General features: G+C 40.4%; 1 protein-coding gene across 4 annotated transcripts in view; it reads left to right on the top strand.

The window, feature by feature from the left end:
• The window catches only part of VPS8 (VPS8 subunit of CORVET complex), a 90,527-nt gene that overhangs the window by 26,068 nt on the left and 50,720 nt on the right, over positions 1 to 13,739 (top strand). For all 4 annotated transcript variants that reach the window (XM_082221703.1, XM_082221704.1, XM_082221701.1 and 1 more), the window contains 5 exons: positions 2,724 to 2,775; positions 3,539 to 3,581; positions 4,910 to 4,982; positions 7,813 to 7,932; positions 9,772 to 9,843. In XM_082221703.1, the coding sequence (XP_082077829.1) occupies positions 2,724 to 2,775; positions 3,539 to 3,581; positions 4,910 to 4,982; positions 7,813 to 7,932; positions 9,772 to 9,843 (360 nt within the window). The remainder of the gene's footprint in view (positions 1 to 2,723; positions 2,776 to 3,538; positions 3,582 to 4,909; positions 4,983 to 7,812; positions 7,933 to 9,771; positions 9,844 to 13,739) is intronic.

Genomic DNA, 13,739 nt, shown 5'->3' with positions numbered 1-13,739 from the left:
ACTGCTCATAAGATGTCTGAAAAAAAAATCACTATTTTATTTTTCTTCCGATAAAGCGCAAGCAAGCAATAACAGAATTGAAACAGATTTTAAATTGTTGGAGGCTCTTATGCAAAAACTTTGTGATATTATCACTGATGCTGAGGCTAAGGGTGCATTGTAATAAACTGGTCATATGCAATAGCCTTCCAGAAAGAACTCATGGATATGAGATTCTCATATGGTTCTGCCTCCCCAACATCATTTGTTGAACATTGTGATTATCTCTTGTTCCTTTCTGGAGATAGAATTCAATTAAATAAGAGCACTGGTAGGGTACTGTGTAACCCTGCAGATGTCATTGGACAGCTCCCCTCAACCCTGGCCACTGGCCATAATAGTGGAGGTTGATGGGAGTTGGAGTCCTACAGCTTCTGGAGGACTACATGTTTCCCATCTCTGGGGACCTCTTCTTATTGCATACCTGTTTTCATTGCAGGAAGAGAAAGTGTGTCAGCTAGACTGTACTGTTTTATTTAAACCACTGGATTAAAATCTCTCCTTTTCCCAGAGAGAGATACTGCATTTAAATAAACAGAGAGCATTGTTTTACTTGTTAGATCCCAACATGGTGGGTGAGTGGGGAGGCATTGCATGGACTCAGAATTTTATTTTGTAGTTTGGGATTGCTTCCTGGAAAATAACAAGTAAACAGGCCGCTGGAGAAACTGTAAATATGGGTGCCTTAAATATGTTCATTCTCTCTATTAAATACCTTGTTTGCTGAATCATTCAAACCTGTGTGGACACAGATTATATCATGGCAAGTCTAGGACTACTGGAAAGATGGTGCCACTATGGACTGCATGGTGGAAAAGGTCAACATTTAGCTGTTGTCATGGAGAATTAGAGAGAAGATCATGTAGTGACACATTCATAATGTCAACTACCAGCTACATAATTGCACTGACATTTTGTTAAGGACAGAACAAATCCCTTGTATCCCCAAAATGTAATAACATCATTTCTAAGTTTGTTTGTTTGTTTGTTTGTTTTTTGGGCCAGGTAAAAAAATAAGCAGCACGTTGGTTTGTTTATTATAACATCACCTTAAGTATTCATCACCTATTCCTTTTCATTTGCATGAGCAACCATGATGCTGTTTCAGTCGTCTTGTAGGGAAATAAGTATGTTATTTCAGTGGCGGTAGCAGTGGTTATTAAGCAGCCTGAGTGTACTGATTGATACCAGTTTTCAGCCTGAAAATTTTAGTGCTGAAAATGTTCGAAAGGATGGTGGTAACTACTGCAGTATTAGGCCATCTGCATGAGCCGGTTTTGCCACTATAGCTGGCTGAATAACTGTTATTGGCAGCGCAGCTAAAGGCCACTTTGTACAATTCACATTTCCCACCCAAAGTAATTTATACACTGGAAATGTCATCAATTCCATGAGTAATTCATCACCAATGGGAAACATCTATTCATCAGTTGTGCCATATCTTCTGTGTTCAGGATTCAATCCCCAGCATCTCCAAGTAAGGCTGGGAGAGACCCTGGTCTGAAATACTGGAGAAAGTGGCTGCCAGTCTGTGTAGGCAGTACTGAGCTAGATGGGCCAATGATCTCACTTGTTATAAGGCAGCCTCCTATGCAAAGGAATTAATATTAAGATGGGTAGAACGAAATCTGCAGTTCCGTATAGAGTGTGTTGGATTTGCTACCTCCCAGGTGATATATTTTTTTAGTCTTTCCCTTTCTTGCATCTACACTGGTTCCTGTACTGGTCCTTGCATTTAATTGCAACCAGTAATCCCCTGGATGTTTGAATGCACAGAGGCAGCAATCTAGTATAGGCCAGATTCTTATTAGATCCTAGGCTTCTGGACCAAATTTGACTGGTGGGCTGCCCACCTGTCCATCACTAGGCAATACAGTGACATCAGGCAATTGTGTGCTTTGAAGTCCTGAAGTTGGGACGTCAAAGCATCATGCAGGGTTTGCAAAGAGCCCTGTGTGGTGCTTTAAAATGCATGAGGCTTTGGCTCCCAACTGTGTTCTGGCAACCATACCTCTACCTGTCTCACAGGGGACATCTCATATGACATTAGTTCTGGGGCAGGTGGGAGTGGTTTGGGGGGGGGAATGGCCCTCCAGGCCAAATTTAAACTCTTGGTTGACCAAGTTTGGCCAATGGGCTGGATATTCCCCTCTGCAGTATAGATGAAGAAAACCCCCTTCTCTATTACTCTTATTGGATAGGAAATCAAAATACTTTTTAGCCTTGAAAGGAAACCAGCCAAACCCATACTGGTCTCCCATGAGAACTTCAATGTCACCTACTTACCACATACTGCTCCCTCATTTTTTTAGTGGACAGATGAGCTGCTGTTGTGGCATTGAAAGAGACTGGAGAAGGCAGCAGGCGAGTGTTTAAGTACACTTTCCCACATGGTAAAGCTTTACCTCATGTGGTATGGGCCTGGGGCACACTCCCTTTGTATTATGCTGCCTTCCAAAACAATTTGCAGCTATTTAAACCAAACTGCCCTGGGCAAAACTTCCCATTCAACTACAGTTGCACCCTTTGACTACTTGGCAATTTTCCCTTTTTGAAATCTCTCCTTTTTTGAAGTCTTTTTACTACTGCCAAATCCACTATTAATATGTTGAACAAAAATGAAGAGCAACAAAGGAAACATCTGCTAACCTTGTTTGTGTTCTCTTCATTCCTCCCACCCCCAGAAATTGTTCAAGGTCATTGCTCATCCTCTTAGTGCTGGAAAGTCTCTCTCAGGTACTCTGCGTTTGATAAGTATTTATTGTTTAAATTTACATTTTGAGCACTTTTTGAAAGTTTGTTTGGTTTGTGATATCTGAATGTGAGGGATTGCTATAGCCTACCCTACCCACCTCCAGTCATCCTAGTCTCAGCTCGCCTCATTGGCTTGTTCCCTTGGAGAGATCTGCTTTATGACTGATAAACTTCCTCTCTGGAAATGACTTTCATGCTAAAACTCACATGAATCCAGCCTATACCTTAACGTATATGCTGATCCTACTCAGCTTCTGTGTACCCAAATGAGCTACAAACCCTGGAGGGACACTGCCAGTGGTGTGGCTTGGTATAAAGCAGCTCATTATGTTCCATAGCTCAGATGAAGGGGGACTTATGCATTCTTCTAGCTGACGCCAATATCCTATAAGAGGATAGGAATACACCGCCAAGACCCTGAACCTTCTGAGCAAGCATGGTGTCATTCCTTTGTTTTGTACAGTGACTATTATTTACTAAATGTCAAAATTATAGTATTTTTTTGACATTTTCAGCCTTTTATGAACCTTCTCAAATGTTTAGTATCAAGATGCAATGTCTTTAGTGTAGACATCTGTCCATATGTCAGATTATGAAGAAAATGGAACATTGAGTTTGGTTATTGCAAGTTAGTCACCTGAGGCCCTTTTAGCAAAGCAGGTTATGAACTTTGAGTAAATTCAACTCCAGAAGATAATACAAAGCTTTTGTTTCTCTGTGTGTGGTTTATTTGTTTGTTTTTTAGACGAGCAAGTCATCATGGGCAACAAGCTGCTTGTCTATATAAGGTATGGTACATCCAGCATCTATGAGATAGTTATTTATGTTTTGCTTTCTGTAGTACAGTGGTACCTTGATTTAAGAACAGCTTAGTTTATGAACAGCTTGGATTAAGAACACTGCAAACCAGAAGTAGGTGTTTTGGTTTGTGAACTTTGCCTTGGAAGCAGAACATGTTGAGTGTGTTCCATTTGTAAACTGAGTCCCCCGCTGCTATGGAAAAGCACACCTTGGTTTAAGATCGTTTTGGTTTAAGAACGGACTTCCGGAATGGATTAAGTTCGTAAACCAAAGTACCACTGTAGTATGATCTTTTTTGTCACATAGGGACAGAGAAACCCAACAGCTCTGCCATGCCAGCAGCCATTACCATAGCTTAGCTAGGATTCTCTGCACCCCAGGCAGCAACCCCCCTCAGTTGATGAGCATTGCCATTCAAATGGTGTGGGCGTGCCACATCATCTGATCTATTTTGTGGGGCGGGGCTTATCTGCCTCCCCCATATTTTATTCAAGCTGGCACCCCTACTAGGGATGTCCTATCATCTCACTGCCTCAAATGCACAGGGTGATCTTGAGATGTTGAATGAAATCAAGCAGGCTCCTGAAAGACGAAGTGTTGTAGAAGTAGCAAATTCCCTCACATTGACTGGGTACACACATGCACAGTTGCAATAAAGAAGTAAAATTTCCAGATACCCTAAATAACTGTGCATGGGAACAATTGGCCATGGAGCTGACCAAAGGGATGGCAACCCTAGAGTTTATCTTAAATGGAGTCCAGGACCTAGTGCAAGATGTAGGTATTGTTGAACCGATCTAGAACAGTGACCATGGTGCTATGAAATCCAGCATATAAGTGGACAACTGCCAAGAAAGTCCAACATTGTTCTGACTTCCTTAAAAGAGGAAACTTAATACAAATTAGATAAAAAGGAAATTGAAAGGGAAAGTCAAGAGGTTCAGAACACTTGGCAGGAGAGAGGCTATTCAGTACCATCATAACAGAAGCTTGACTGGAATGTAGACCTAAGATCAGGAAAGGTATTATCAGGGCCCCGTGGATGCCTGCATGGTTGAAAAGTGGAGTCACTTAAGTGATTAGAGGCAAGCAAACTAAATTCTAATGCTGATAATTCTAATGCCTTGGGTGAGTGGGGAAACTGCAGGGGTATAGAACAGAGTGACTGCTGCTGTTTGTTGAAGGGCCCCACTTGTATACGAGTAGGAACCTAGATAAGGAAATGGGAGCCATTTCCAGCTGCATTTAGGCCTTTGTTATGTTACAGTTCTTAATTTATGACACTGTTTTAACTCCATCTGTCCTTTCTTAACAGTTGCTGTTTGGCTGGTCGAGCTTATCCACTGGGCAATATCCCTGAAGATCTGGTACCTTTGGTTAAAAATCAGGTGAGTTAAAAATAAACTGCAAAATTCACTGGAAAGGCCAGTGGCTCAGTATTACCCAGCCTATGTAGAAAATAATGAGCTAAATGACTGATGGTCAGAATAATTTTGCATTTTTGAAAAATTTGGAAGCTGCTCCTATAGGTGTGCTTGATAAGAAATAATAATATTATCAAAGGCATAATTTGTTGTGGAACTCCCTTCCCTCCATCTTTGAATAGTATCCACCCACTCTGTCAACGGTTGCCACAGCAATATCCCAAAGTTTTCTGAGCTCAACTTCACAGACTGCTGGTCCATGTTTGGAAGTCTTATTATAGAGGAAACAAGAGAGAGTGTAGAAAACTTGAGACAAAACAAAAGAGGCAATATTGCAGGAACACAAGCAAATAAAAACTCAAAAGGATAGTTCCCCCCCTACATTCCAGTTGTGTCATATTCTTTAAGACTATGTGCAGATATTAAATTTATTAAGGTTGGCAGATGACTCCCATCATGGAACCTGGTTTATCTATAGCAATCATGTAACAATGTGATAGGAATGACATGCCTTTTGTGCTTAGCCGTTACATTGCAGATATCTGATAAGAAGTTGCTATCATCTGGATAACGGTAGCCTTTTGATTGTCTGCCACAGCTCTTTGTGATTGTCCCTGAGGACTTTTTCATACACGTTTTGATTCTCTCCCCTGCCCTTCTTTCAATGAAGATATAGTCAGCTGGGAGCTGTGCTATGTTTTTTTCTGGGGTTTTTTTGTCCATTATGGACTTATGGGAGTCTAGAGCAGGAATGGGGAACCTTGAGACCCTCCAGATATTGCTGAACCAGCCATTATTATTATTAAAACTCCAATTCTCATAATCTCTGACCATTGGCCATGCTGGCTGACTGGGACTGATGGGACATTTGAACAGCCACAGATTCCCCACCACTAGTCTAGAGGCTAAAGCTGCAATCTTATTCTCACTTACCTGGGAGTAATTCAAGTTGACTCTGTGGGACTTGCTTCTGAGTAGACATGCATATGATGAAATGTACCTAGGCTTCATTTCAGTTGTCTGGGAGGATGGCCAATAAGTAGATCACCTGATTTATTGATTGATTGATTTTGTTAAAGTAAATTTCTATACTGCCCATAATCCAAAAATCACGGGGTGGTTTACAATGCAAGAACACAAAAATATATACCATAGCAAGAAACAAAAACAATATCCCCCACCCAGTTAAAAAGGCCATAGGATTGCCATGAAGGATTTATGTGACATTTTGTATTCATGTATGATATTTTTCAAAGCAATGTAAAGAAAGAAAAGTCATTGATCTAAAAAGCCTAATTTTGCATTCAAACATGATAGGAGGGAACATGCAGAATGGAAAAGGGTTGGGGACAAAGTGTGGCTGTTTTGTGCATGCAGGCTTCATTTGAGTAGTTGGGGATAAGGGCTAACAAGTAAATCTACCAGATTTTTCTACACTAAGTATTATACATTTACAGTGCAATCTTACGTGCTCTACCTGTAGCCCACCGTACAGTGTACACAGGATTGTCTCCTTGATCATGAAGTGACTTACTATTCTGTTAAATAGCCACAATAATGGTATAAATCAGCTTTTAATAGCCACATTGAAGCAACATTTTGAAGCATATCTGATTGTTTTGCTCTGTATGCAAAGACATTAGCGCTTATTAGCTGTGCTCAGCTCAGTAGCATGGCAGATAGTTTGGATGTAGGCCAGGTGCATCTAAATCACTGCCAGTAAATTTCAGGCATCTCTTCTGTGTTCCTGTGGCTAAAGCTCCTCGGGGAACTGTTATTTTAACCACAGCAAAGCATTGTGTCTCTTGCCTCACTGTACAGATTGATCATATAACCTACTTACTGAACTGGCACTCCTTATCCCAAGTAGTTGCACAGTTGTCGCTCTCTCTGCAACTCTGCTGTGCTGTTCTGGTCTTGTGATGTTTAACTGATATACCTGTTGCTCATAGTCTGTGATGGACAGCCATAGACGCGGTCTGTGTAGAGATGTCCTGTGCCCAAGGCAGTGGCAGAGCTTCATGCTTCTGCACCGGGGGGCGGGGGCGGAGAGCAGGGGGGCAGGGCTGGAGCGTGTCATGGGGGCGTGGCATGCATCCTGGGGGTGGGGCATGCCACCTGCAGGGGCGTGGCGCCCAGCGTGGGCAGGGAGACAGCTGTGATGGCATCCCACCGGGATTGCACTGCTGGGGGCTGTACTCTCCCCCCGCACTCCTCTTCCTCCGCCAGTGGCCCGAGTCTCCTTCCTGGATTTCTGTTTTAAGCACAGTGATTGGATCGGGTAACCCCAGTCATTCTTGCTCAAATTGTCCATGTTATTTTCCCCAGCATTTGGCCTGTGGTTCATAGATTTTCATAATAACTCTCCCATTTTAAATTCTGCTAACAATCTTTCCTTTATCTTTTATGTCCCAATAAATTGACTCGATATATTAGGAATTGGTGCATTTTGGAAAGTAATCTCGAAGGCAAATGTGCTTGTGTCTTTTGCCAGAATTCATTATTTAGGAAACCTGTGGTGATAATCTCTCTCAGATGCCAGTGAGCAGCAATAAATGTCAATAATTGTGAAAGTGGATGTAAGAAGCCATGGGATATGTTAAACAGAAGTACTTTGCCTACTGTTAAATCATTGAACTTGTACCGGGAAATAAACGTCCAGCACAGCGGATGGCATTTAAGGAACAGAAAATGCTTTTGAAAATCCATTCTGTATTCTCAAGGAGGTTTAAGGAGCTGGTAAGCTTTGAACAGTTCCTTCAGGTATTCAGTGATTATTAATCTTTCATGGCAGGTCTTTGAATTCCTCATTCGTTTGCACTCAGCAGAGGCACCCAGCGATGAAGAGGTTTACCCTTATGTCCGCACACTGCTGCACTTCGATACACGAGAGTTCCTCAATGTCCTTGCACTGGTAAGTGGCAACACCACTTCCACAAAGATACTGAATATTCTCTGTTTGTCACTACAAACTCTCCTTATGGTGTGTAGAGTTTCAGTCTTTATGAGCCAACCATCCCATTTACTGTTGGAAGGCCTTTCTGAATAAAGGGAATTTGGGAGCCACTGGCACAAATTCCACCAACACCGGGGTTCTTACTTCTTGAACATGAACCAATGTATTCAATGCATTTTAAAAATGCATATTTTATTAGGAATAGTCTTTAAAATGTTGTTGTATTGCATATGCAGTTTTGCAGCAAGTAACAGGTTTCCAGGCCAGGTTATGCTGGTGATAAATTTGTTCACCATTATGGATTACATTACTCTTGGTGGGCCAGATATTGTAAAAAAATATGTAGCAGTACACTTGCTAAGTGTGTAGTTCAACATGTGAAAAGCTGCCCTTTTAATTTTTTTATTTTACAAAGACCATGCAGTTGCTATTTCTGGAAGCCAGAGGCTGCCCTACTATTAGATTCAGGAACAAAGAAACAGAAGACTCTCCTTTTATTTCCATTGCCATTTTTGATATCCAAGGAGAGTGGAAGATGTATGTGTGAGGCTTAGGGGTTAGAAGCCCACAATACTAGATTGGGTTTGGGGGCTGAAGAAGAGGGGGTGGAAGGATGGCACTGTGGAAATCCCAACATTTTCATAGATGTTCATCTCCTTTTCCATTTGTGCTTGCTGCTAATAGTTTCACACTGGACACCCACAAGCCACACTACACCCTGTCATTATTCGTACTTTTTTCACTTCAGGGATACCTTCTTCTTGCTCAGTGTAAATAATACCTCTTTATGCTGAGAACTAATTTATTTTGTGCCTCTTGTTAGAGCTAACATTGTTGCCTGTATTGATGCTCTAGTTTAGTATTGGAAGTGGGGAAGATTGCCTCTGTAGAAATAATACTGACTCTGCAATCTGGCTTCTGCACTCTGCTGAAACTTTAGTAGTAATAATAATAATAATAATAATAATAATAATAATAATAATAATAATTTATTATGTATACCCCGCCCATCCAACTGGTTTTCCCCAGCCACTCTGGGTGGTTCTATTATCTTCTCATTTCCAGACTTATAAGCCTCTCATTGACCTCTCTACTGTCTTTAGTATAGTTGATGTTCCTCTCCTGGTTGATTCCCTTAATGCTCTAGGTTTCTTTATCTTGCTCCTTTCCTCCCTGTCTAATAATCCATTCAACAGGAAAGTTTTGTTTGCTTTTATCTCTCCCTTTGTTCCTTCAGGTCCTGTTCTTAACCCTCTGCTATAATAGGCGCACAAGCTTAACATCTTGGTTTTGAGTTTGCTACAGCATGGCTATCCCCTCTGGAAACTGTTACATCTATGCACTGCGCTTGTCTCTGCCTCAGGACCCCATAGCTTTCTGCCACAATATAAGCCGTCATATCTTAACAGCTTGCATGTTACTGTCAGCTTCTCCACTTCACACTACTATCTGAGATGCTGCAGGCATCTGAAAACAATTATAGTTTGAGCGAGTTGTGTTACAGGTAGAGGCCAAATGATACTGTCCATCGGAAAAAGCTTTCATTGCAAAGTGCTGTTGTACTTTTATTCCAGTTTCTGTAGTCTAATTGGCCTCTGACGTCTTTGCAACAAGATTTACAAGTCCAGTAAAGTAACAAGTTTAGTGGATAATTACAGTTGGCGTGAGGGAATGAAGGAAGGATGTAACAAGTCCCACTGCTAGCTACTGCATTTTTTGTATTTCCCATTATATGGGGATAAAGGTATAAAGTGTTTTCCCCCCTCTTTTCTCTCCCAATACCATTATCTAACAAAGACATTTGAAGACTTTAAGAATGACAAGCAAGCTGTAGAGTACCAACAGAGAATTGTGGACATCCTTCTGAAGGTAAGCTCCCTCCTCACCTTGTTTTGTAGTGGCCATAGTAAAAGCTGGATTGTTTCTGCGGTGTTATATATTCCTTTATTTTAATCCTGTCACTGAGTTGGAATGCTTTCTTTGGGAAATGAATAAACGTGTCCTTTGTGTGCCTGCTAATTGGTAAGAAGTGAATGGCACTGGCTTCACTAGCACCTCTTGCAAGGTACTCTGAGGTACTTGAATGAGAAATGTTTCCTGACTTTAAACTAATGGTGCTCTTTAAAAATACTAAACAAATATTTTCCTGTAGAATGTACAGTTTCATGAGAGAATAATCGTGCAGTGCCATCTCTTTCTTGATCCAGTATGCTTCACTGAAGTGCCTAATGAAGCTAACTTACCTTAATACATAAGTGATGATGTATGTTGGTTTCATTGATGGACTTTATCCTTATCTTGAATATAATATACACTGAAACATAATGAGGACAAAGAACTACGGACATAAGTTGTTAGCGCAGTGTTGTTGTAAACGGTTAATGCAAAATGGATGTATGTCATATACAGGAGAGGAGGCAACTAAGTTTACCTCTGTGTGTGGCCTTGGACTGTTCCAGAATAGGCTTCTTTTGGTCATAACATTTAACAGGAAATATGTTGCTGTTATAGGTTCAGGAACTGAGCCTTGTATCCTACTATTTCTGCTAGAAGGATGAAGAACTTCAAATTCAAAGATGGAAAAAATAATAGAGAAATAACATTTTGTAACTGAAAGGGTATTGAAAAGAAGAGATGGGTTTCCTGCTAATTGCATCAGTTAACTTGTTTGTCTTCTCTATATCTAAACATTTCAGTAACTGCTCCCTCCTTGAGGGGGAGTTCATATTTTTGCATGTTCAAACCCACATAACATTTGCAGATATTATAAATTATTAAAGATTTCATAACAGTTGGAATTTCATCTTCTGTTCAATTAAATAAAATTCAAAAAGGCATTAGAAAATTCTGTGATAACCCCACCACACCAGAACTGAAGTAGGGTCTGCATTAGTAGCTAAACATTTCCAGCATTTAAATAATGTATCTGAGTATGTCTTTTTAACCCTAGAAGGCATAAAATGCCATTTTAATAATAATTTATATTGAACTTCATTTAGCAGTACCTGTTTAGCAGAGTGACATACCACGTTCATTTGTATTGTAGGATTCTAATTCTGATATGTTTTCCGTTGTGCCTCCTTCCCAGATTTTTAATTATACTATTATTCTTGCCAACAAACCCCTTGATTCTTCACCTGTAATTAAAGTTTCCCAGGGCATTCATTTCTTTAAAAATGAGTATGTAGGAACCAACACCTCTAAAATAAAATTCCTTATTTGAAAGCATTGAAACCAAAGCAGTTTCCAACCTCCCAAGTTCTGAACAATTTCTGTCTTAACAATTGTCCATTCAGTTGTTGTTGTTTAGTCGTTTAGTTGTGTCTGACTCTTCGTGACCCCATGGACCAGAGCACGCCAGGCATTCAGTATCTGCTCCTAAATGTGTTTCCAAATTTTCAAAGACGCATATTCATCCTTTCAACAAATTTGCTATTCCTTATTACTGAAGGTAGTAGTCATTGTAATAATTTATCCACTATTTAATCATCTCTTTCTTGCTTTGAAACCTAAAAAAGAATCTCAAGGGGTATGTTGATGTTTAATTGTCCTAGTTGATAGATTATATCTTTCCTATTTTAAGTAATCTCTTTCTGTTCTTATTCTCATCAGTGTTTCAGTAGCTTTTGAGACAAACGATCATTCTCTTTTTCTGTTTCATGTGGAATTTGGTGGCAACAAATGAAGTTTATTAAGCCATGGACAAACGTCAGAATGTGGCCAGAGCCACTAGGAGAAAAGGGCAGGATCATGAACTGACTTAAAGGTTAAAAGAGTTTAAAAGTTTGAGTATCAGAACAATACGGGAAGGCACTAAAGGCAAACCTATAGAAATGTAACATGATTAATACTTGAAGAAAGAAAATAGCAAGTACGCAGTAGAAGGTGCAAGGGAAGGAGTTTGCAGCCATGGTATTTGTGTATGTCTTCATTATATTCTGTTAACTCCTTGTGTTAGAGAGTAAAGGAGCAAAGTTTTCCCCTCCATATATCCTCTCTGTTCTCTTCATCTTTTTTATATAGATCACGATCCTGTGGGCAGAATGTCTCTTTATTAATGTGCACGTTATGCGCTTCTAAATATATAATACATTATTGTGATTTTGCAAATACGTGCAACCCGCATTTAGAGCTTGCCCCCCACCCCTATCAACCTGTAGTAAACACTGAATGCTCTCTTGCCATAAATAAGTTTTCTTTAAATAATAAGCTAAGAAGGTCTCTGTCTACTTTTTGCAGTGTCTTTAGTCCCTACAAGACGATGCACAGCTACACTTTCTTTAAATGTGTCTCTACCCATGGCAGAATGCATGAAGGCAAAATATTACTATTGTCCTCTTGTAACTTCTGTGTGTCCAGCACTGTATAACAGATACATTGCCTGGGGCATATTCTGAGATTATTGTAAAAAGAAAAAAATCAACTACATTTCACTTGACTACAGGATCTTGAGTATCCTCTGCTATGGGCTAACCCTATTAACTGAGGACACTAAGGTTTTCTAGACAGGTATGTCTGAGCTTGTATGCTTCGTTAGTCCAACATAGTTTCATGTTGTCAGGTTGTATAAGCCTTAGTGTGGCAGGAGAGTCGGGGATAGTCTTTGCTGACAGATGAGATATCGTTCTAAATGATCTTGGTAGGTGAAAGGCAGTCTTTCCCATAAATCATCTGAGGGACCTGGGGCAGTTTTGGTGTTTTATGAGGGACTACACGAGCACAGAACAATCTACAGGAGCATGAGAGAAGAAATAATATTTTCTAACTGACCGGACTAGCGATATTGCTAATGGTTAATGTATTTGTCATATGGAGTAAACTGAAACTGAGCGCTGCTGGCTGGTGTGTAATGGAGAAGTTGAATAGATCACCTCAGACTTTGAAAAGCAGCAAAGTAGGAAGCAGACAGCAAACTTGGCCACAGGGCGTGACTCATTCATATCAGGTACCCATGGTGTAAAGGCAACAAGGCTCACAAACAACCACGAGTAAGCAATGGAACAAGGTATTATCCAGTCTGCCTTTCTAAAGCTCCACTCACTTGGTCTGAAGACAAGCATGTCTTCTCTGTTACATGACCTTCCAATTTGTACATTCCGTGTACCATTAAAGACATAAGAGCTCTGCTTAATCAGGCCAAAAGCCCATCTATGGGGTCATGTTTTCCCAGTGACCAGCCAGTTGCCCATGGGAAACCCACAAGCAGGATCTGAATGCAACAGCTCCTTTCCCACTTGTGATTCCCACCAACTGATATCCAGACACATACTGCCTTTGACACTGGAAGTAGAATATAATTATCATTAGTAACCAATAATAGCCTTAGCCTCCATTCATTTGTATTTTAAAGCCATCCAAGTTGGTGGCCATCACTACATCTTATGGGAGTGTATGAAGTGCTTTTTTGTCCTTCTGAATCATCCAGTATTCAGCATGAATGAATGGCCCTGAGTTCTAGAGGGGGATGGGGACTTCTCCTTAGCCACATACTCTACAGCATACATACATAACCTTATATACCTCTCTGCCATGGAGATGTCCCCACCATAACCGCCTTTTTGAACTACAAAACCCTAAGTGTTGTAAGCATTCCTCATAGGAGGATACATTTGGTTACCTTTTGCTTTTTCAGATGAGGCAATCACAACTGTACATAATATTCCATGTGCAGTCAGACCATAGATTTGTGGAATAGTGTTATGATATTGGCAGTTTTATCTTCATCCTCTTTGATGATGATCTCAAATGTAGAATTCACTTATTTC

Source organism: Podarcis vaucheri, assembly GCF_965113315.1.
Source record: "Podarcis vaucheri genome assembly, chromosome: 5".
Lineage (NCBI taxonomy): Eukaryota > Metazoa > Chordata > Lepidosauria > Squamata > Lacertidae > Podarcis > Podarcis vaucheri.
Note: the sequence above shows the minus strand (reverse complement) of the source record. Positions and strands in the feature narration are given on the sequence as shown.